A 24,306-nucleotide genomic window follows, 5' to 3' on the forward strand; every position below is an offset into this window, starting at 1 on the left:
TTTATGGATTCATTATAAAAATTATTGTTTTTTTAAAAGGAATATTAAAAGTAATGACATATATAGATACTACTAATAAAAGCCAGAGTTCATGTGGATCAATAAAACAGTATGTTCCAAAGAAAGAGTCCAGAAAATGAATGAAAAATAGAATTCAAGAGTTTATAATGTTTTCCTTTAGATTTTCTCATACAGTGAAAGTGAACTGGCTCAGGGGGAAATCCCTTCCTATGTACCCTAAAAAGGGTAAAATAATTTGTCCAGCTCACTAGATAAAATACAGTTTTGAAAGCTTTATATTCCCCCATTCTCTATAATATGAATAAAGTTAAAGATGTAGAAGAAATCAAAAGGCAGATGAAGAAGAGAATGGAAAAACAAATAGTTACTGTGTAAATAATCACAGATTGCCATATTCCTCTCACGCACATGAAGCTACGAACAATTTCCAAAATAAAGGAGGTTACACGTTTCTGCTTTTCCTTAACCAGTACTTACAAATCTATTTTTCAATTATTATTTTTGGAAGGAGGATTTCTCCTGCAAGAATTTCTTTCAGAGTATTGATGTGTATCATGCTTCCTTATGTAGTGAAACTCTAATGACCATGAACAATGAAATAAATAATGACATTATCATTTTCAGAGCTCACCTATTACTTCAGAAATAAGAAGAAGATAATTTCTATAGAGAATGCTCTGGAGACGTCTTTGTTAGCTGATTTGGTTTACCCGATGTAAAACTATTCACTAAAGTAGCAGGAGGATGACTTGAGCATCCAGCACGTTGAAGTGTGTTAAAAGGAAAAGTAAAATAACAGCAGAAGAAAGAGGTGCTCTGTGAGTTAACGAAATAGACGAGTATATGCCTTTCCAGACCAGTCCTGGATAGAAATCTCAGACAAGCCATAAGTGTGAGCCACATATATAATTTTAAAATTTCTAGTAGCCACATGAACAAAATAAAAATAAATAAGAGAAATTAAACAAAGTATTTTATTTAACCAAGTATATACAACTTATTAGTATGTCAATAGATGATCAAAATTAAAATGAGATATTTCACATTCATTTTTCACATTAATCTCCCAAATTTGGTGCACTTTTGCATTTATAGAACATCTCAATTCAAACTCTGAAAACATCCAGTGTTCCATGTTAACATTTGGCTAGTGGTTACTGTATTAGGCAGTGACGTTACAGACCAACGAACCTCAACCCTGAGTTGACCGACTAACAGAATCATCTGGAGAGCTTTTAAAAACAAACAATCAAAAATAATGCTTTAGGTCTACCACGAGGGATTCTGCTTTAGGGTCTGGAATGAGACTTAAATCCTGCTTTTTATGCAGTTATTTTCTTCCAACTTTTATTTTAGGTTCAGGGGGTACATGTGCATGTTTGTTACATGATTAAATTGCGTGTCACCAGGATTTGGGGTACAGATTCTGGCAAGGTTTCAGACAAAAGGGAACACTTACATACTGCTGGTGGGAATGTAAATTAGTTCAACCAAGTGGAGAACAGTTTGGAGAATTCTCAAAGAACTTAAACCAGAACTACCACTCGACTCAGCAATCCTATTAATGGGTACAGAACCAAAGGAATATAAATCGTTCTATCATTAAATACTGCTTTTTAAAAGCCCCTTTATGATTGAAAATAGTGAAAATCTTGGGTTGAGACTCAAGCAAAATCATGTGAATTACCTGGAAGAAAGATGAGTGACGGAGAGCATAAACTGAGTGGTGTGCACTGCTTTATTTAAATCATCTCTTGAAATTACCAGGAAGTTATTTCTTAAGCCACCATCTAACTGTACCTCTCCTTGGGGATAATGACTATGTGTAATGACTGAATTTTGAATTTCAAAAGGAAGTGATGATGTTTGCACTAAGTCAGACTATCAGATAGATTCATTTGGTTTTGTAATTGGTATTGAATACTGGAGAACTCATAAAATTAAAAAGATACAACACAGAAGAAATTTTCATGTCTCAGTACATTTTCCTAGAGACTAACCACTAATTATCAAGAGGTTTGCTTTGTAAACAAGACAGGAAAGTATCCAAGCATTTTTTCATAGTACTGTGGGTACTCTGAGGAACAATGTTTTGGAGATTATCACAAGCAAATCTAATCCTGATAATGTTACTTAAGTTCTCAATTATTATTTCCTCAATATGGAAGTTAGAAATTTAGAGTCTCTAGTTTACATAATAATTTTCCAAGAATGAGTCTTTGTTAATATATATAACATATATATTTGATATATAGTTATATATCTAATGTAGTTTTAATAAGTGGTTAATAAAATTATATATACATATATTATTAACCACTTCTTAACATATATAGAGATACGTCTGTAACAATCGGTTGGCACGTTAAAGACACAGGCATATGTCAGAGACATTGTAGGTTAGGTTTTAGACCTCGGCAATAAAGTATGTATCACAAAACTGTGAGTCACACAAATTTTTGGTTTCCTCGTTCAAATAAAAGTTATGCTGATACCATACATTAATCTATTAAGTGGACAATAGCATTTTGTCTAAAGTAAAAAGGTACGTACTTTAATTAAAACATACTTTGTTGTTATAAAATGCTAACAATCATTAAACCTCAATAAGTCGTATTCTTTTTACTGGTGGAGGGTTTTGCTTCAACGTTCATGGCTGCTGACTGATCAGGCAGTGGTTACTGAAGATTGAGGTGATTGTGCCAATTTATTAAAATAAGACAACATTAAAGATTGGTGCATCCATTGACTCTTTGTTTCACAAAAAAATTCTCTGTAGGAATCAATGTTTTTTTATAGCATTTTATCCACAGTAGAACTTCTTTGAAAATGAGAGTCAATCCTCTCAAAACTTGCTGCTGCTTTATCAACTGTAAGTAATATTCTAAATCCTTTACTACATTTCAACAATGTTCATAGTGTCTAGACCAGGTGTAGATTCCATCTGAAGAAACGACTTTCATTGCTCATCCATAGAAAGAAACTCCTTGTTTGTTAAAGTTTTGTCATAAGATTGCAGCAATTTAGTCAAATCTTCATGCTCCACTTTTACTCTAGTTCTCTCTTTATTTCCACCACATCTGAAGTTACATTCTGACTGACATTTGGAACTGCTCAAGTCATCCATGAAGGGTGGAACCAACTTATTCCAAACTCCTGTTACTGTTGACATTTTGACTTCTTCCCATTAATTACAAATATTCTTAATGGCATGCAGAGTGGTGAATCCTTTCCGGAAAGTTTTTAATTTACTTTGCCCAGATCCATCAGAGGAATTATTAGCTATAGCCTTATGAAATGTATTGCTTTAAAAATACTTGAAAGTTAAGATTACTGCTTGATCCATGAACTGTAGAATGCATGTTGTGTTAGCAGGCGTGAAAACATTTATCTCCTTGTACATCTACATCAGAACTCTTGGGTGACAAGATTCACTATCAATTAATAATCAGTAATATTCGAAAGGAATCTTTTTTCTTGTGTAGTAGGTCTCAACTGTAGGCTTAAAATATTCAGTACATCATGCTATAAAGCTATGTGCTGTCATCCAGGTTTTGTTGGTCCATTTATATGCACAGGCAGAGGAGATTTAGCATAATTCTTAAGGGCATTAGACTTTCAAAATAGTAAATAAGCACTAGTTTCAAATTAGTCACCAGCTGCATTAGCCACCTCCTGCCCCACACCAAGAGAGACATCTGTACTTTGAAGCTTTGAAACCAGGCATTAACTTCTCTGTAGCTATGAAAATCACATAGATGGTATCTCCTTCCAATAGAATGTTATTTCACCTACACTGAGAATGTGTTGTTTACTGTAGCCATCTTCATCAATATCTGGATCTTATCTGGATCTACTGGATAACCTGCTGCAGCTTCTCCATCACTACTTCCAGTTTCACCTAACACTTTTATGAAGATGGCTTCTTTTTTTAAATTTCATGTGCCAACCTCTGCTAATTTCAAACTTTTTCTTCTCTAGCTCCCACAGCCTTTGCAGAATTGAATAATATTAGGCTATTGCTCTGGATTAGGCAATAGTTTAAAGGAATATTACCACTGGTTTGATCTTCTAGCTAGACTAATAAAACTTTCTCTGTGTTAGCAATAAAGCTGTCTTTCCTTCTTTTCACCTTAGTGTTTAATGGAGGAACACTTTTAATTTCCTCCAATAACGTGGCTTTTTGAAATGAGAGGATAGATTTCAGCCTATTTTTTCACATGACTTCCTGGAAAATTTGGTGAATCACTTCTATATTTTGTTTTAAATTGAGAGACCTGTTTAACTCTTTCCTTCACTTGAACACTTAGAGGCCATTGTAGGGGTGGTAATTGACGAAATTTCAATATTATTATGTGTTGGAGAATAGGGAGACCAGAGGAGAGGGAGAAAAACGAGGGAATGGCCAATGAATGAAGCAGTAGGAACACACAACAGTTACTGAAGAATTCATCATCTCATATGAGTGCAGTTCGTGGTACCCCAAAACAATCACAATTTTATCTTCAAAGATCACTGATCACAGACCATCATAACAGACGTATTAGTGAGAAAGTTTGCAATATTGTAAGAATTACTGAAACATGACACAGAGACACGAGGTGAGTACATGCTCCTGGAAAAATAACACTGACAGACTTACGCTAGGCAGGGTTACCACAAAAGTTCAATTTGTAAAATATGAAATATCTGTCAAGAGCAATAATAGCAAGGTATAATAAAGCAAGTTACACCTTTAGTGCCACCTGTGGCAATCTTATCAGCTCAGTATAGCAAAGTATGCTTTGTGCCCCAGCAGTTTATCAAACATGCAGAATCTAAGGCCCCACCCCAGTTTGAATCAGAATTTACATTCTAACATAATAAGAAGGTGATTCATGGGCACATTAAATTACGAAATACATAACAGTATCATTTTGAAGAATTATTGGAATGGAAATAGATTCAGGAGGTAGAGTAGAATACATGAAAGTGATGAAATAAGATGAATAGTTCATTGAAGGGACTGAACTAAATACACTCACGAATCGCTTAATGATGGAGATACCTTCTGGAAAATGTGTCCTTAGGTAATTTTATCATTGTGTGACGTCATAGAATTTGCTTATACAGACCTAGATGCTATAGCATACTACAAACCTAGGCTATATAGTATAGCCTATTTCCCCTAGACTAAACACTTTCATAGCATATTACTGTACCGAACACTATAGGTAATCATAACACAATTATAAGTATTTGTATCTTTAACATGGAACAGGTACAGTAAAACACACTACAAAAACTAAGAAAAAAGTGATACACCTATATATAACATTTACCATGAATAGAACTTGCAGGACTAGAAGTTGCTGAGAGTGACTGAATGAATGAGTGGTGAGTGCACGTGAAGGCCTAGAACATTACTATACACTACTGTAGACTTTATATACACTGTATACTTAGGCTACACCAATTTATTAAAAATATTTTAATTTTTAATTATAAATTACCTTACTGTAACTTTTTTACTTTATAAAGATTTTTTTTTAACGTTTTGACTTTTGTAACAGCTTGAAACCCAAACACATTGTACAGCTGTACATAAATATTTTCTTTCTTCACAACCTTATTCTATAAGCTTTTTTCCTACTTTTAAAGTTCTTTAGGTTTAACTGTTTAATCCTTTTTGTTAACAACTGTGATGCAAACACACACATTAGCCTAGGATCAGAATGATCAATATCACTGTCTTTTACCTCCACACCGTGTCCCACTGGAAGGTCTTCAAAGGCAGTAACAAGCATAGAGCTTTCATCTCCTATGGGAACGGCCGCCTGAAATACTTCCTGAAAGACCAGCATGAGGCTGTTTTACAGTTAGCTTTTTTAAACAAGTAGAAAAGGTACACTCTAAAATAATGACAAAATTATAGTGTAGTAAATATCAAAACCTATAACAAAGACACTAATCATCATTATCAAGTGCTATGCAGTATACATAAAGGTATGTGCTATGCTTTTACTGACTGGCGACACAGTAGCTTTGTTTACATCATCGTCATCACAGACACATGAATAATGTGCTTTCACTATGATGTAATAAAGTCTACAATGTCACTAGGTGATAGGAAAATTTCATTCCATTATAGTTTTATGAGATTACCATCATATACGCAGCCCATGGTTGACTAAAACATTCTCATGTGACTGTAAATGTTTTAAATTGAGTACAAACAATGTAAGGTCTACTTTAGCCAATTGACTTTTGTATTAGTTTTCTATTTGCTGCTGAAGCAAATTATCACAACCTTGGTGGCTTTCAAGTCCAGGAGTGTCTAAGCTTTTGGCTTCCCTGAGCCACATCAGAAGAATTGTCTTGGGCCACACATAAAATACACTAACACTAATAATAGCTGATGAGTTAAAAAAACAAAATTGCAAAGAAAAAAATCTCATAACATTTTAAGAAAGTGTATGAATTTGTGTTGGGCTGCATTCAAAGCCATCCTGGGCCGCATGTGGCCCGTGGGCCATGGGTTGGGCAAGCTTGGTAAATAACACGAATCTGTAATTTGTATTTGACATATGCCAGAAGTCTGACACAAGTCTTACCGGGGTAAAATGTTTATTTATTTATTTATTTGCTTATTTTATTTTTTATTTTGTTATTTATTTATTTTTTTGAGACAGAGTTTCACCCTCATCGCCCAGGCTGGAGTGCAATGGTGCGATCTCAGCTCACTGCAACCTCTGCCTCCCGAGTTGAAGTGACTCTCCTGCCTCGGCCTCTCAAGTAGCTGGGGTTACAGGTATGTGCCACCATGCCCAGCTAATTTTGTATTTTTAGTAGAAACAGGGTTCTACCATGTTGGCCAGGCTGGACTTGAACACCTGAGCTCAGGTGATCTGCCCGCCTTGGTCTCCCGAAGTGCTGGGATTACAGGCAAGAGCCACTGTGCCCCGCTTATTGGGTTAAAATTAAAGTGCCAGCAGGGTTGTGTTCCTTTCTGAAGGTTCTAGGGCAGATTTCACTTCCTTGTCTTTTCCAGGTTATAGAGGCCTCTTTCCAGTCTTCAAAGCCAGTAAAGTTGCACACCTCTGCCTTTCTTCCATAGTTATATCTCACTCAAACTATTTTAAGGACTCCTGGGATTACATTGGACCCACCTACTTTTTATTATATAATAATCTTTCTATTTTAAGACCAGCCGATTAACAATTCTAATTCCACTGGCAATGTTAATTATTTTTTGACATATAATCACCCGTTCCAGACACATGGACATCTTTGGGGCCATTATTCTGCCCACCACAACTTTAACTATCCAGTTTGTGGCCCTCCGTATTGAACACCAAGAGAGCTTTCTGAGAGTACACTTGGTCACAAATCTCTAAAGTGAGAACTAATTCTCTTATCATTTCTTTTTCGATATACGCTAGATGGAATCTGGTAACTTAACTTTATTAGGTACTGGACTCTTTGAACAGCTCTTGGTTCAGCTTATAGGCCATGCTCACAAGTCCTAAGACTTACCTAATAGAATATCCCACACGCATTTGTGCAAAGTGTTCTCTATTTTTGCCATAATAAATGACCACACACTTAACAGCTTAAACAACACCCATTAACTATTTCACAGTTTCTGTGAGTCAGAAGTATGGGCACAATATGGAACAGCTAGCCCTGTGCACAGCGCCAAAATCAAGGTGCTGGCAGGAACGCATTCCATTCTGGAGATTCTACGGCTGTTTATAGAATTTGGTTCTACGTGGTTGTGGGGCTGAGGTTTCCATTTTCTTCCCAGCATTAAGCCTGTGGTTCCTGTCATCTTCCTAAAGCCACCTCCATCCCCTGTTTTTGGTCCCGTTTTCAATGCTAGCAGATGTGGTGGTGCCTTTCTTTTACTTTGACTCCCTCCACCCTCCCCTTCTTCATCAACTCACCTCTACCATTATTTTTTGAGGCATTTATCCGACTGATCCATTAGCTCCCTCTGCTGCTTGTAAACACTGATGCGACGACACTGGACCCACCTGGATAATCCAGGATAATCTCCCTAGTTTAAAATCAATTACTGAGTTAATTAATTCTACCTTCAAAGTCCCTTCCTAGCAGTACCTAGATGCGTGTTTGATTGAATAACCGAAGTATGGGAATCTTGAGAAACCACTTTCAGAATTCGCCCGACTACATGTAGAAACTATTTTTTAAGATTTTTTTTTCATTTCCATAGCACCTTTCAAACTTTCACTTATGCAAGAGCCATAATTAAGCAAATCTGAGAAATAAAAACGTATACCCAAATATTAGTTAGGTACCAGTAACACATACCCAGCTAGGAATCTTTATTCTATGTTTCTAGGCCAGATGAACTGTCTTGTACACTCTTGTTTTTGGACTTTGTGTTCTAGGATTTGTGCACAGGCTTAGACCACTATATGTAATTTACCTACGTATTGATTTTCCGTAAGTGTTGCTTATACTGAGCAATCGCAAAGACCTGGTGGTATGGTGTGTTATGATTGTGGTCAAATATCAGATATATTGTTTACTTCTTTCCTTCTTGTCTGACTGTCTCACATACCATGACAGCAGAAACTGGAATTTCTACCCAGATAAAAACTCCCTGGCACCCTCAGCATTTCTCCTGTGCTATGTACACCCCTTCCACCTTCAGTCATTACATTGCTAGTCCTTCTAAGTTTAAAAAACAGCTTTGTTTCTTTGGGGAGTCTATGATTCTCAAAGATAATCACTTGCCCTGAGTTAACAGACAAAACTTCAACCAAGTTTTCCAAGTTACCGGCTCCAACCAGGAGACACTTGCTAAAGACCTTAGGATTATTTTTTTCTTTTAATTTGTGTCATGTAGCTCTGGCCTATTATCCAGGGTTTTCCTACGTGTACCTAAGGGAACGTGAAGCAAACTCTCTTCATATTTCTAGAGGAAAGAAATCCTCATTCAAATCCTCACCAAGCTCATGCATTGAAAGAACATGTCTACCTATCCTTGAAGCCTCCTTATCCACCATAACCAAGACTGATGAGATATAATTGATAAGCTAGAGAGAAGGAACTGGGCGTGTGTGGTTCAGCCCCTGGCTAAGGACAGGACAATGCATTTGGCTATGTTCCCTAATCTTACAGTAATGCTACTGGGGCAAGCTGTAGTTTTGTATGGAGAAGTTCAACTCAGATAGCAAGTATTAGAACACCAGATTGTGGCCACGTATCTAGGTCATGTCCTTCCAACCAGTTTTAGCAGTAATAAAGCTAAAGTTTTGTTCTCCATCTGTCCAACTCCATGTCTATTTCTCAGTTGGTTTGTAACTCACAGGGGAAGAAAAAAATGTGATTAATTATGATCCCTCAAAACACAGCAGTACCCTACATCTGCTCTAGTTTTTAATCGACCCTTCCCCCACATACTCCATTTATTCACTGTGATTTTTCTACTTCTTCTGTTTTTGGTTGTATTTTCTTTCCCAGATGTTAGAGACTCCTCATGCCAGATAATTAAGGGTCTGGGATTTTGACTATCTGATTTTCCTGTTGCCCAGAATAGTGCCTGGAACACAGTCAAAAGCCACTAGTTATTTATTGACTATCTCTGCCCAAATTACGTATCAAAAATTGCCTTGGGTACAGTAAAACTGAGACCCAAAGTCCTGATACATAGTCTCAGGGTTTTGAAAGAACAGGTCTAGCTTTCCTTGAAGCTCCTTAAACAGTGTCTATTTTAGTTATAAAAGAATATTTTATCAGCATTCAAATTCAGCTCATATTCAATTTTAGCTCTCTTCTTATCGTACTATTTATATATTTTCCCATCCAAGTGGAAAGAGGCAGGAAAAGGAGTTAAACAATATTGTTTCTTTTCTGTTCATGAAAAGAATCTTCATCAAACAGCTTACATATTGATGGGTGCTGACGAGTTGATGGGTGCAGCACACCAACATGGCACAAGTATACATATGTAACAAACCTGCACGTTATGCACATGTACCCTAGAACTTAAATAAAAAAAAAAAAAAATCTTACAACGTATACACATAAACACAAGCATGCATGCATGTACACACACACACACACACACATACACACACACACGCTACTCTGTTTATTTTATTTTTATTTTTTTGAAACGGAATCTTTGCTCTGTTTCCTAGGCTGCAGTGCAGTGGCATGATCTCAGCTCACTGAAATCTTTGCCTCTCGGGATCAAGCGATTCTCCTATCTCAACCTACCAAGTAGCTGGGATTACAGGCCTGCACCACCACGCCCGGCTAATTTTGCTTTTGTTTTTGTTTTTGTTTTAAGTAGAGGTGAGGTTTCACCATGTTGGCCAGGCTGGTCTTGAACACCTGATCTCAAGAGATTTGCCTGCCTTGGCCTCCAAAGTGCTGGGATTACAGGCACACATATACTCTTGAAGAGACTGAAAACATGTATGAACTCTATTTATTAGAGCAACGTTTAAGAATTATTAGTTTAGTAAACTTTCTGTGTTAAAAATGATCTTTATATATATTCTTCGAATACCTCAACAATGCTACTCTCACATGAGTACATCTCTATGACTGTGTTCCATGCAGCATTGCCAAAATCATTGTATTCTGAAAGGTTCTGATGCAGTATGCTTTCCTCTTTGCATAATGATGAGCACACGCATACACAGATAATTTTATGCACATAACTTCGCTAGTCACGCAGCATCTGGGTCGGCTCCCAGTACTGCACCATATTTCCATTATCACAATTGTTTAAGTCTTTGATCATCACAAATAAAATGATCAGTAAAACTTCAGTACCAGCCGTCAGAGGTATGGGCCTCTGAAGGTCAGACTTCAATATTTCATGTCCCTCAATGTATTCAAAAGACTTCTAAAATCAGCGTATTTCCAGGATTACATCACTCCACTTGCCAAGAGTTTCTTTTAGTACTACTTTAAGCTAAAATTAATTATATCAGAGTTTAAATCCTTGTAATAAGACAATCCTAATTTCCTTTTCATTTTTGTTGCATATTTGAGGCAGTAATAATTCTGTTTAACCATATATACACACATATATATACACATATTAGATACACATATATGTATATGTATTACATATATGTGTGTATATATAGTGTATATATACACATACATATAGAATATATATAGAATATATATATACATACACACACACCATATATATATTCCCCCGGTACCCAGAGCAGTGTCTAGCACATAGTCAAAACACACTAGTTAATTTATTGACTACCTCTGCCCAAATTACATGTCAAATATATTTGAGGGTCTAAAACTTGACTGTAAGTGGTTCTTCCTTATAATGCCTTGTGCTGATAGCACATTCTGTATTTTCTCAAGAAACACCACTTAGGAGTTCCTAAAGACAATTACTTGGATTGGTAAGAAGAAATCAAGTTTCAAACCATTGCAGCTAATTGGCCAATTATCCTGGCACCCATATTACATATGTGACCCTACTCAATCACTAAGCTTTGCAAAATATAGTAAGTGCTTCTCCAAAATGAGATATCATGGAAAGAATAATGGAGCTAGCTATTTAGAAATACTGACATTACTAAAGAATGCAGAAAATGGGTAATTACCATGCTTATTTCAACAATCTCAATCTATAAACATTTTTCATAAAATTCTTTACTTGGAAAGACTGTAATTCTCAAAAATTGGAAAGCTACAGAAAAATAAGTGGAAAGCACAAAATACACCCACACAACACCATGAGCTCCACTTCCTACACATCTTTAGTATGACTGAAATTCATTCAGAGAAGCAAGGAAAATAAACATTTAGAATTTAGTTTTGTTATGTCTTACCAGGTTGAGCTTAAGGTAGAAGTTGGTGTTCAGGTACTATCCTCCAAAATGAATCACAAAGTTTTCAAGGAAAAAATGTGTACTTTGTGTCAACCGTCAAAATGCGGTTGTCAAATAATCAGTTCTGTGGATCTGAGTTGATCAAAAGGTCTATGATCGGAAGGCCTGGAACGTCCTCCAATCACCCCTAAATACTATGTGTATGTTTACATTAGGCAGGTTTTATTTTATAAGAGATATCAAAGAGCAGATTATGTACTTCTTCATAAGTACTTGGAGTATAATTTGTTATTTTATGTTTTCAGTTGATGTCATATCCATATGTTAATATAACATTATAACACAATGGGCAGCCATGTTCGTATAAAACTTGAATACTAACAGAATGTTTTTCAAATAGGCCTGAGTATTTGGAGAACTGTAGACAGAAGAACAGGATTCCTTTTAGGTGTAAAAGGCACACGGATGCTGTAATGTGACACATCTCTAAAGCATTATTCCTAATAGCATCTACTCAGTGCTTTTATCTTGAAAATTCTTGATAAAGCATGCATTACTCAGAATTCGGGCAATGTAGTTTCCCAGTATATTGGTAAGAGATCACGAACTATATATCATATGTTAAATAACTTAACAGTATTATAATGCTATTCATAAATCTGTTTAATATTGGGAATCATCTTTCAAAAACTGTGTCTTTAGCTCTAAAATAATTTAAACTCTAGTTTAACCTTTAGTCAACGGTTGCCCCCTCAGAACTTAGTATGAACGTTAGAAGTTAAGTATACCACCCATTTCATTCCCATTAGAAAAATGCTCACCTTTCTATTTGCTACAGCTGGTACAAACCAATCTAGCAAATCTAAATGTAATTTTAGGTCATCAATTAAAAAGTAAAAAAGAAGATGATTCCTTACAGATTAACAGGCAACTAAATATCATTAATTCATTTACACATTCACTCATCTGGGGGACAACTAGTTAGTGATCTATGTTTTAAAAGCACAGATAGGCTGGGCACAGTGGCTCACGCCTGTAATCCCAGCACTTCGGGAGGTCGAGGCGGGCGGATCACGAGGTCAGGAGATGGAGACCATCCTGGCTAACACAGTGAAACCCCGTCTCTACTAAAAATACAAAAAAAGTAGCCGGGCGTGGTCGGCGCCTGTAGTCCCAGCTACTCAGGAGGCTGAAGGAGGAGAATGGCGGGAACCCGGGAGGCGGAGCTTGCAGGGAGCCAAGATCTCGCCACTGCACTCCAGCCTGGGCGACAGAATGAGACTCCATCTCAAAAAAAAAAAAAAACACACAGATAATTGCAGATTCACATACAAATATAAGTAATGTAGAGATACCTCGTGTACATTTTGTCCAATTCCTCCAGTGATAACATTTTGCAGAACTATAGTATCGCAACCATGATACCTTCACTGATACGCCCACCTCTCTTAGTTAGCTTTCCCCAGGTTTACCTGTATTCATTTGTATGTGTGTATAGGTGTGTGTATTAATCTCTCTACAGTTTTATCATCTGTACATCTTTGTATGTCTACCACCACAGTCACAGGCATGACACCAAACATTGCCAGCATCACAAGGCTCTCTCTCATCTTGCCATTTTGTCCTCACACTCATTTCCTTCTCACTTGCCCCTCGGATGTCGCTAACCATTGACAACCAATAATCTTTTCTTCAACTCATAAAATTTTACTATTTCAAACATTTCAGATAAGTGGAATTGTACAACATACAACTTTTTTGCATTGGCTTTTTTCATTCTGCATAATTCCTTGAAAATTCATCCAAATTGTTGCAAGTTTAGTTTATTACTTTTTATTGCTAATATTTGGTGATATGTATTTTCTACAATTTATTTAACCATTCACCTCTTGAAGGACATATGGATTGATTCCAGTTTTTGGCTATTACAAATAAAGCCGCTATCGACATTTATGTAGAGTTTTTGTGTGAGTGTATGCTATCATTTCTCTAGGACACACACCCAAGCATGAAATCATTGAGATATACAGGTATTTGTACATTTAGTTTTATAAGAAACTTCCAAACAGATTTCACAAGTGGCTGTACTATTTTACATTCCCATCACCAATGTACAATAGATCCAGATTTTCCAAATCTTTTCCAGTAGTTGAGGTAAAGAATTGGGAATCAGGGTTAACAGGACTTAACAAGTTCCTATCCTCAGGAGCATATCGTCAAGCCAGGCCAGAAACTCTCCAGGCTGCAGTGGACAGTATATTTCTACTATAGGAGATAAGGAACAAGGGAAGTCAATATTCTGTGAGAGAAAAAAAGGACAGGGACATGGAGAAAGAAGCGATGACCACAGCATAGAGCAAACTAACAGCACTTCAATGTTGGACTAAGCTGTTCTTTTGGAAAATGCGTGCCCTGTTTTTTTGTTGTTGTTGTTTTTGTTGTTGTTGTTGCTGTTGTTTGCTTTGTTTTTCCTGCAGCATGTATTCCATATTTCAGTATACTTAGCCTAGTTATTTTCTGTAACTAAAAGTAATAATGAAATAATCCCCACTAACACATTAGGTGGTAAAAAGTGCAACTGCGGTTTATGGTACTGAAACTAAGGCTATTTCCAGAAACACATCGAACATGCTAAGGATTCTGGGGTCAGATTTGAATTGGACTAGAGTCCTGGCTCTTATCATATATATGTAAGTCATCTATGGTCATGGTAAGGATTAAATAAAGTGTGTGTATAGATGAATTATCACAATTCCTGGTAAATACCACAGTATTTTGTTTCTCCTCATAAAAATAATTTGCTGGAAGTCAGAAATGCTTTTGTTAAGCAAGAAGTTTCTGTGCTTTTTAGAGGAAATGGCTCAAGAACTGCTAAGTTCGTATTCGGGGAGGAGATGGTGTTGACCTTGGAACTGAATCCTAATAAAGGTATAACTTTTAAAATAGTGTTAATGTGTAGGTTTATTTAGTACTGAGTTTAAGATCGTTAAAAAGTATTTAGCAATCTATGAAATAAACAGCTGGTGGAAACACTTGATAATACTAATCCGTGTGTGTGTGTGTGTGTCTGTGTGTGTGTGTTTGGGGAGAGTATCAGTAGACTCCTGTACTTCTCCTATATGGAAGCTACCTTGGCATCCAGCCTAGTGGTTTCTTCCATTTCCCACCCTCCCAACTCTCTCCCTCCTCTGCCTTACCCCACACCACTGGTAATTTATCAAAGTATCCCTTTGAACTACAACACATTCTCCCTCTAGGGGAGTTCTAGTAAATAAGATGTGCTCCACCTCATTGCCTTTTAATGACATTTTGACATTCCTTATAGATTACAGGTCTGGGCAACGGTCCAGCTGACCTGTCCTATAATCAGTCTCTGGTTGCCCTTCTTCAAGATAAAGTGCTTCATTGTATTTCCAGTCAACAAAGAGTCCCTGCCTATTGTGATAATCAAGGTAAACTTGTCCTCCTGAATCAGATCTCACCATCATGGTACTCTTAAATAACTCTGAAAGAAGAAATTGTTCTTGAAGTCTCTTACACTCCTTAAGTTTTTAATTACTTGTACTTTAATGAAGAATTCTTACAGTAAATAAGTCATGGAGTGTGCTGGTGCTCTTAAATATCTCAGTATTTTGAAAATCATTAAATAAATTAATTCATCAACTTATAGAATCTAGGTGATTCAAGTGTTTTTCGGTTATGAACCTCAAATGATCAGGTAGTTTAGAATTATTTCCATTTGTAAATAAACACTGCATTTTAACCTTTTATGTTTTCAATCTATTGCCTAAGTTCAGTAAGTACAAAAGAGTCAATATTTAGCAATGGATACGGTCTTGCCAAATTAACCCATTTTTCTAATAAAATGTCTTAATGTAACTTGTATTTGGTTAGAGATAAGAGAAAACAATATATTGCACATTCAAGTTTGATCTATCAATGCACTTCCATTACTTCATGGCATGAAAAGCAATTGTTTATTTTCTATGTCCTCCTCTAAGACACATTATGGAGTATGAGCTCTTGACTTCCACAATGGAAGGTTGGCCAGTCCTTCCAATCCCATACTAATCCTCAGATATTGCTAAGAAATTCTAAGTATGTGCTTTGGACAGGTTTTCCAGGATGTTTTAGTCCCAATATCTTGCCATAATGCCATGTTGCTGTCTTTGGGGGTTGAGGGGAAAGCAATAATATGGCAAGTATCATTTTTGGGGAACATCGCAAGACTCGGCTAGTGTCTGCCACTGTTTCCTCTCCTCAGTTTTCTGAGGGACACTTCTCAGCCCTTGTATATTTTATCTTATGTGTAGAACACACATATTCTTTCAATTTTTTAACACAGAGCAGAATCAGAGTTTTCATAATAGCAGACTATAAAAGAGTAGAATTTTATAACAGGCAACCTCTGCAATAACCTAGACCTTTGTTGGTGGACCCATTTCCATGACTAGCTGCAAGTCTCCCTGTCCTTTTCCCATCCTGCTTCATGTGACCAGGACAAGCTCCCACCCATACCAGATGTCTCACTATACTTTAAAACCCAAGCTAGGCTGGGCATTGTGGCTCACACCTGTAATCCCATTACTTTGGGAGGCCAAGGAATTTGAGACTGGAAAACATAGCAAGACCCAGTCTTCATGAAAATAAATAAATAAAAATAAATTAACTGGGCATTTTGTGGTACATGTACATTCCGAGCTATACGGGAAGCTGAGACAGGAGGATTACTTGAGTCTAGAAGTTCGGGGCTGTGGTGAGCTGTGATCGTGCCACTGCACTCCAGCCTGGGTGACAAAGCAAGACTCATCTCATAAGTAAATAAATAAAACCCAAGCCAAATCCATTATCAACCTTAGAAATGGCAATAAATTCCTGACCCTAGCCTAGCGACCATTAGCATTTCATGTTCTCAAAGTTATCTCTTAATAGGATGCTGAGAGTGGAGAATGTCAAGGTGTCGATAAAGCAATCACATTAAAGTACAAAATCAATATATTTCACAGATTCAGAATTATTTTTACATGAAATCACAGCATACATGAGGCATCAATGTGCCAGTCCAGGTTAAAAAAATGATCCTGTTCAACCCCTGCCTATTAAGAATACAAATCTTGTAGCCCAATGCCAACAAGGTTTACATTATTGAACATAGAACAAAGAAAAAGAAAAAAATATTTATAACAGTAAGCAGATCATTTTAGGTTGAGTCTAAAAACTTACTGAGTATTATATAAAATGATACAATGAGAAAAATTATATTGAGAGTTTTAATAATTAAATTGTAACTTATTTTTATATGGTTATTTTAGCCTATAAGCTAAGCAGATACAGGGAGAAAATGTCAAAGGTTTTTTTTTTTTTTTTTTTCTTTTGTTTTGTTTTCTTAAGGTCTCCTCTACAATAATCTCCACAAAAGTAGTTCCATCTTTCAAGTTTTCACGGTTTTAGAATCAGAATCTGATATCATCAAATAAACCGACTGAATAAAAGCTGAAACTTACAACCATGTATATTTTACCATAAAGAAGCTAAAATAAAAAGATGCTGTCTTTTACCCAAGGTCATCCTAACAGTGAAAATAAGAAATAAAATTATGACATTTAGTAGATGGCAGCCCACTCGGGCTCTAAATATTACAAAGTCTTCTAACTGGTATTAATATTACAACAGAGACATCAATTCCTCCCTCCCCTGCTGCCTAGTACAGATTGGATTTTATTAGTCTAAAGACATTTAAATGGTTTGAAGTGATAATTAAAACATACTTTTAATATGTTCTATTTTATTCATTGTCAGTTGACTCAAGGTCATACATCATTGTCCATTGTTACATTCTACAATTTAAACATTTTTATTGTAATTTGTACCTTGGAAATATTTATAGCTTAGTATATTTTTAATATATTTTGGAAAATTTTTTCTAGCAACTGATTATAAATGACTTCAAAGGGGCTTATGATCGAACACAACATTTCAATTAAGTTGGTTACTCAAGTTCACAGACACAAAAATTTAATAATGTATTAAACAGTTATTTAATAATTCATAGGCATAGTTTTGCTTATTTAAGTTGGAAGAATGACAGTCATACCTGTTTTACAGAACCCATTAAAAAGCACAATTAGGTCAATGTTTCAGAGCTTCTGTTTAATTCTTCTTGACAAGGCATGTGAAAAGGAAGAGACTAAAGCATCTGTATTGCCCTGATAATATGCAGCTTACATTCAACTATGATATTTAGTGTTCAGCCAATTTTTAAGAATATGAGTTATATGATATTTTACTATTTGGGGAGGTGAGTGTCTTCCTGTATTTAAAGTTTTAGTTTTCTTTCTTCACATACTCTCAGTCTCCTATTGATTGGCCGGTCCTCATGCCATCCTGGAATAGGTATTTGGAATGGGTACCTGAATCAGTCTACATAACCCATAGCTCAAGTTTGTGCTTGCAGGTCAGAGATTTTTATAAGCTGTCAATAACTTTGTGTACTGTTCCCAACAGTCAGGATCTTATTAAATTCTCTGTGGGAAAGCGCACCTTATACCTTCGTTCGAGTAGTTTACACTCTTGTTTTGTTCTCTTGTGTTACAGGCACAGTCTTGATTCCTTGCTTGGCATCAAAGACACCAAGCACAGTGTCTTTAATTCCCATTGACTATTCAAGTTGCATCTCTCAACACCCGCCCTAGTGGTAGATCACAGGATAATTGTGCAGATATACAGACCAATAAAAACATCCAAGATAGACAACATTCTGCTTCTTCCTAAGTGCCAAAAATTACCAATGTACACATTCTTTCCCACTCTCTAAATTACACCTCTAATATGCTAAACCTTTTCCCAATTAATAAGACAAATTTTATGTCAACATAACAATATTCTGATTAATCTGTGTTAAATGCTGTATGTATGCAAACAATTATGACTACATAATCGATAAGGTGTCTTGTACTGCACCTCAATTTTATTTTAACACTCAATAATAATCACAATGTCTATGGTTTAATTTTTTATTTTCTAAAATAAATGTGAAAATTCTTAAAGATGTGAATGGATGTGGTTTTGGCTTGCTGAGATACTGATAAATACCTTGTATAGTCTACAGAAAAGGATATTGGCAATCTCTTCATCCATGTGCAAATTATTTGCTTATAAATTTAATAAAACATAATTTAATATCTATAATATTCTGATTTCACTGTAAATGTTATAGATACCAGACCAAGAAGCGCTTTATATTATTCCATTGAGTTCCTGTTGAATCTATGTGTACATTCATACTTTAATTAATAAGGCTTACAAAAATAGTTACATTTTCTCCAATTTCTATACCAAAGAACTAAGGTACAAATTTAAGATATCCTACATTCCTAATTGTGATAAATTTGAAAAAAGTTATAAAACATGTAATTTTATGTCGCAGAAGCATATAACAACACCTGTAACCCAAAGCCATTAAAAAAAATTCAGTTCCCTAGGCCTAGTTCTTAAAGCTTGTTTTGCCCCATGAATTTAATGTGGGTGGTGTTTCTGATGCCATTAAATGTTCAAATCCAGTAAGACTATGTGATATTTCAACATGCCAACAAATCTTTCTTCAAGGTCACAGCAGCATCATGGATTATAATTAGTTTAGAATAATTAGGTGAATCCACTTTTATATCCTTCCATATACAACTAATTTAAATAAGTTTTTGAATGCTGTTTGAATAGTTAAGTGATAACAGAAGTTTTCAAGAGCTTTCACAACTTCATGTTGTAAAAAATCTGTCCTACACAAGGTGTAATAGTGAATTTATTATTGCAAAGAATTTATAACTTTGATATGAAATTTAATGTATTACAAATGAAAACAACAAAATGCAAGTTAACCATCATTCTATCACCCACACCCTACTCTGAATACTCTTCATTCATTTAACTAACATTTGCTAATCACCTGTGATGTCCTAAAAAGCATAGTACGTATTTTAGAAGACAGGAAATTGAGTAAGTTGCTAAGAGTACTGCTACAAGCTGAATGTTTGGGTCCCCTTAAATGCCATATATCGACACCTAATCACCAATGTAATAGCTTCAGGAGTTGGACTTTGGGGAACTAATTAAGTTACGAGGGCAAAACTTTCATGAATGGGATTAGAACCCTTATATGATAAGCCACAGAGAGCTACCTTGCCCATTCTACCATGTGAGTACACCGCTAAAAGCTGCCATTTGTAAAACAGGAGGCTCATCCTCACCAGATACCAAATCTGCTGACACCTTAATCTTGGACTTTTCAGCTTCCACAACTGTGTGAAATACATCTCTGTTGTTTATAGGCTATCTCAGTCTATGGTATTTTGTTATAGCTGCTGAATAGGGTAAGAAAAATCACTCTTAACATTTCTTAAAAGTTTAAAGTTTTTCTTAAAAAATTAAAGATCCTGGATATTTCTTCTAAGTAGTCAAACATACAAATGTAAGTAATGTATAGTGTTAATTGCATTTCCTTGTTTTCCATTTCAAGTGAAAACAAGTGTAGGCTTTATAATGTATCACTAGTTATTAAAAATTATCTAAAGATAGAAGCCACATAATGTACACAACAAAACAGGTCTTAAACAAATATGAAGTACATCAGAATGCCTAAAAAAGTTTAAAGGCTATATTCCATCAGATTCTGATTCAACTGGTATGCAGTAGTGTTCACAGACTAATATAAATTAAAATATAATTCTAAAGTGTCACAGTTAATTCTGACATGTTGATAAACAATGTAAAAACAAAATACAGTTTTATGAGAAAATTGTGATAAAGAGTCTGCAGGGGTATGTAGAAAATCAACAAATGTTGAGTTTGGGTATTAAAGTATAATTAATTTTTGTCGACAGGTGAAATATAATATCCACACCATTAATGGTAGATTAGGAGAACAAGAAATGAAAAAGGTTTGCCGTTAGACTCTTTCTTGTATGTACATGTCACACATACATATACACAGGAATGTTCACCTGCAAATATATAAGTGTGTCATTTTGCAGAAACTTCCATCAAATATCTCAGAAGTCCATTACTAAAGTGAATGATATGTGTGCTTAGAAAAAGAGAGTTCGAACTTACACAAAGCAGGCAAAGAGTGAACGGAAAGTGGAAATATCTACTTAAAAAGGATAAGTTCTATATTTACGTAAAAAGTGTAGTCAGGAGAGTTACAGCAGCTCCTTGCTGTGCATAACACACCAAAAAGCAATTAAGGAAAATATTTGCCAGATGGCTGTATGCAATGATATGAATAAATTGGCAATAGCCCAATTTTTCTAAAATTTTTTTCTATATAATAGAGAGTAGATGTATCACCAGTCTGATAAGGGTTCTTTCAAATAAAGTGGACAGTTAAACTCTGGTATATGTAAATATTCATGGCAGAAACTAAGGGATCTGTGTTAATCTGAATGTCAAGGTTAGATGACACATTGTCAGAATATTGGCTGGAATCCAACTCTAATTTCCAAGATGGCTTTCTTTTCAGCCTTAAAAAGCATCATGAGTTTGAAAATGTTATTTACAAAACAGTGAGCAAAACAAATATCTTTCTTCCAAAGAAATCCCTTTGTCAAATTGATTTTAAAAGATTATGCAACACAAGGTTAAATAATGTGTTTTCTATCAAGTACCCTGTATAAGAAAGCTACTGAAAATCTCAAAAATAAAATGACCATATAAATAAATTCAGCAATAACTAGAGCATCATAAATAATAATATTTATATTTTCATTACATGACATGGCTCTCTATAAATAATTGCTATGCCATGATGGCAGCAGCGGTAGATGTCAAAGAACAAGATGCTAAAATTGTAAGAACCAAAGGAGATAAAAGTAGAATAACTTATATGCGAGCTCTGACTCAGCAAATACACCTATGGCAAAATTGAAGATGGAGCATATGCAGTAACTGGAGGTAAAAGTAAACCAGTATGTTATAAGATACTTGTTGATACTCAATAGACACTTGTTGAATGAATGAGTAACTTTCAGTGTTCACTATGGTAAGTATTCTGTCACAATATCAAAATGATTTGTTCATTAATAAGAGGAAACAAACAGACTTACATGGTTGTAAGTACACTGATTACATATTGGCATAGCTCTAAGGAAGAACTCATATAAAATGAATACTATTAAATATTTGTAACTTAAGTTACAAATAAGCCTCTACAGTCATAAACCAACCAATCTGAACCACAATGATAAAACGTAAAAAGATCTCAATATCTATATATTTTAAAAAGTAATCATGAAAAAATCTTAAGCTTATCTGTCTCAAATACTGACATTTTAATTCTTTACACTGTTGCCGCCTATTATAGAACTTCTACAGAAAAGCAGCATCTCCTAGAGTTTTTGTAGTTTCTTCACTCATAAACTATTGATTGAGCAATAGCATGTATTAGGAAATGCAATAGACTCTGTGATCCAGGAATGAATGATAAAAAATTTGTAACCCATAGGAAATGAGACTACTGGGCAATTGTATAAGCAGTTCTAAATTCACTTACCCTGATGTCTTAGCAGTTCTAAATTCACTCACCCTGTACGTACGAAATGATACTCCAAAGGAACTTTGTACAGGCAAAAATAAATGCCATTAAATCCCTGTGTGGAAAGTCTGTGTGGTTTATGCTTACAGGCTTTCAAAAACCGTATATTCTTATCTTAGAGTATAGAGGTTTGTTTTTCAGATTTTCTAGGTGAAATATGTGAGCATAAATAAATAATAATCAGATCTAGAGCTAGTAATTAACAACAGAGGCAAGAAAACAAGACAAAGCAAAAGCCATAGATAGGTAAAAGGAGCCAATTAATTTAAAAGTCAGATTCCTCTTATACGGGAGTCCTTCATATTTTCATTTTTAAAATATTTGTGCCAAGAATTCATTTAAGAGTCTAGTGACTCTCACAATTATAATTTAAATCTATAAAATCAAAGAGAGTTCCAAAAATACCAACTATATTCATATAGAGTTCAGTCCATTAAATTGTCGGTGCTCTTGGACTCCAGGTTAAAAACTGAAGATTGGACTGGCCTGTGAAATTGGAGACAAACAACTGTTATTGATAGTGATGGTCACAGTGGCAAATAACCATATCTGATATACCCTGATAAAAATATGTGAAATATATATCCTAGAAATTCATCCATCCTAAATTAATATTTTTAATAGATATTGGTGAAATGGAAAATATCCACTTATTAATATTTAGGATTTTTCATTAGTGCAAGTTAACAGTTTGAGAATTTAACCTAATTTTTTTAAGTTCAACCTATTCAAAATTAATTACCTTTGAAAGCACAAAAACAAAGCATGGGCCAGGCTTTGTGGCTCATGCCTGTAATCCCAGCGCTTTGGGAGGCTGAGGCGGGCAGATGACCCGAGGTTGGGAGATCTAGACCAGCCTGACCAACATGGAGAAACCCCGTCTCTACTAAAAATACAAAATTAGCCAGGCGTGGTGGTGCATGCCTGTAATTCCAGCTACTCGGGAGGCTGAGGGAGGAGAACTGCTTGAAACCAGGAGACGGAGGTTGCGGTGAGCCAAGATCATACCATTGCACTCCAGTCTGGGTAAAAAGAGCAAAATCCTGCTTCAAAAATAAATATGGAAATTCGCTTTATATTCAAGGCATGTAGTTATAATACTGTAATGATAAGTATTGTAGCTCACATTTATTGAGCATTTATTTGGTGCCATGCACTATTTTAGGTGTTTTACATTTCTTGGCCTATTTAATCATCAGAACTTCACTAAGAAGTGTGTACAATTATCAGCACCAGATTTGTATGGTGGTAAACTGAGGCACAGAGTAATTTATACAAAGTCACAAAATTGGTAAGTGGAGGTGCATTAATTTTAACCCTGATATTCCGGCTCCAAAGCCAACACTGGCTCCTCACGACTCTCTAAAACCACTATGTTATGCTCCTTCCCCTTTTAAAGAAGGTCCTGTAAGGCTTGTGCTTCTCAACTCCAGATTCCATGAGATTTGCAAGAAACATTTAGGCGGTACTGATGCAGAGACCTCATCCTAGATACTGATTCTTAAGTTTGGGATGCAGTAAGACCACCTGGAAGTCTTTTTTTAACATGATTTTGAGACCATCCATATTTTCTGATTTAGAAGGTCTAGAGAAATAGCAGGGTTTAGATTTCTAAAAAGTCCCCAGATGATGCTGAAGCTGTAAGTCCAGAGACCATTATTTGAGACCTGCTGCCCTAGAATACTGGAAACAGAAAATCTAGAGTGAGTGCATCTCCTTAAAGGATTCAAACGTGCAGATAGGAATGAACCACTGCTTTACATTATCTACTTCGTTAAACATGCTGTGGAAGATTACAACAGTATATACTAACAATAACTGGGATTGAACTACATTGTGTACCCAAGTTTAAGGATCACAGATATCCCTCTA

The 24,306-nt window shown here is 35.5% G+C and overlaps 1 protein-coding gene across 7 annotated transcripts in view; it reads right to left on the reverse strand.

The window, feature by feature from the left end:
- Window positions 1-24,306, reverse strand: part of NCAM2 (neural cell adhesion molecule 2) — a 506,280-nt gene that overhangs the window by 317,624 nt on the left and 164,350 nt on the right. The window contains exon 2 of one of the 7 annotated variants that reach the window (XM_026446624.2): window positions 15,205-15,354. The exons of 5 other annotated variants lie outside the window; for them this stretch is intronic. In XM_026446624.2, coding sequence (XP_026302409.1) covers window positions 15,205-15,354 — 150 coding nt within the window. Of the gene's footprint in view, window positions 1-15,204; window positions 15,355-24,306 lie in introns of those variants that run through there. One more of the 7 variants, XM_026446629.1, reaches the window with a different exon arrangement.

Source organism: Piliocolobus tephrosceles, chromosome 19, assembly GCF_002776525.5.
Source record: "Piliocolobus tephrosceles isolate RC106 chromosome 19, ASM277652v3, whole genome shotgun sequence".
Lineage (NCBI taxonomy): Eukaryota > Metazoa > Chordata > Mammalia > Primates > Cercopithecidae > Piliocolobus > Piliocolobus tephrosceles.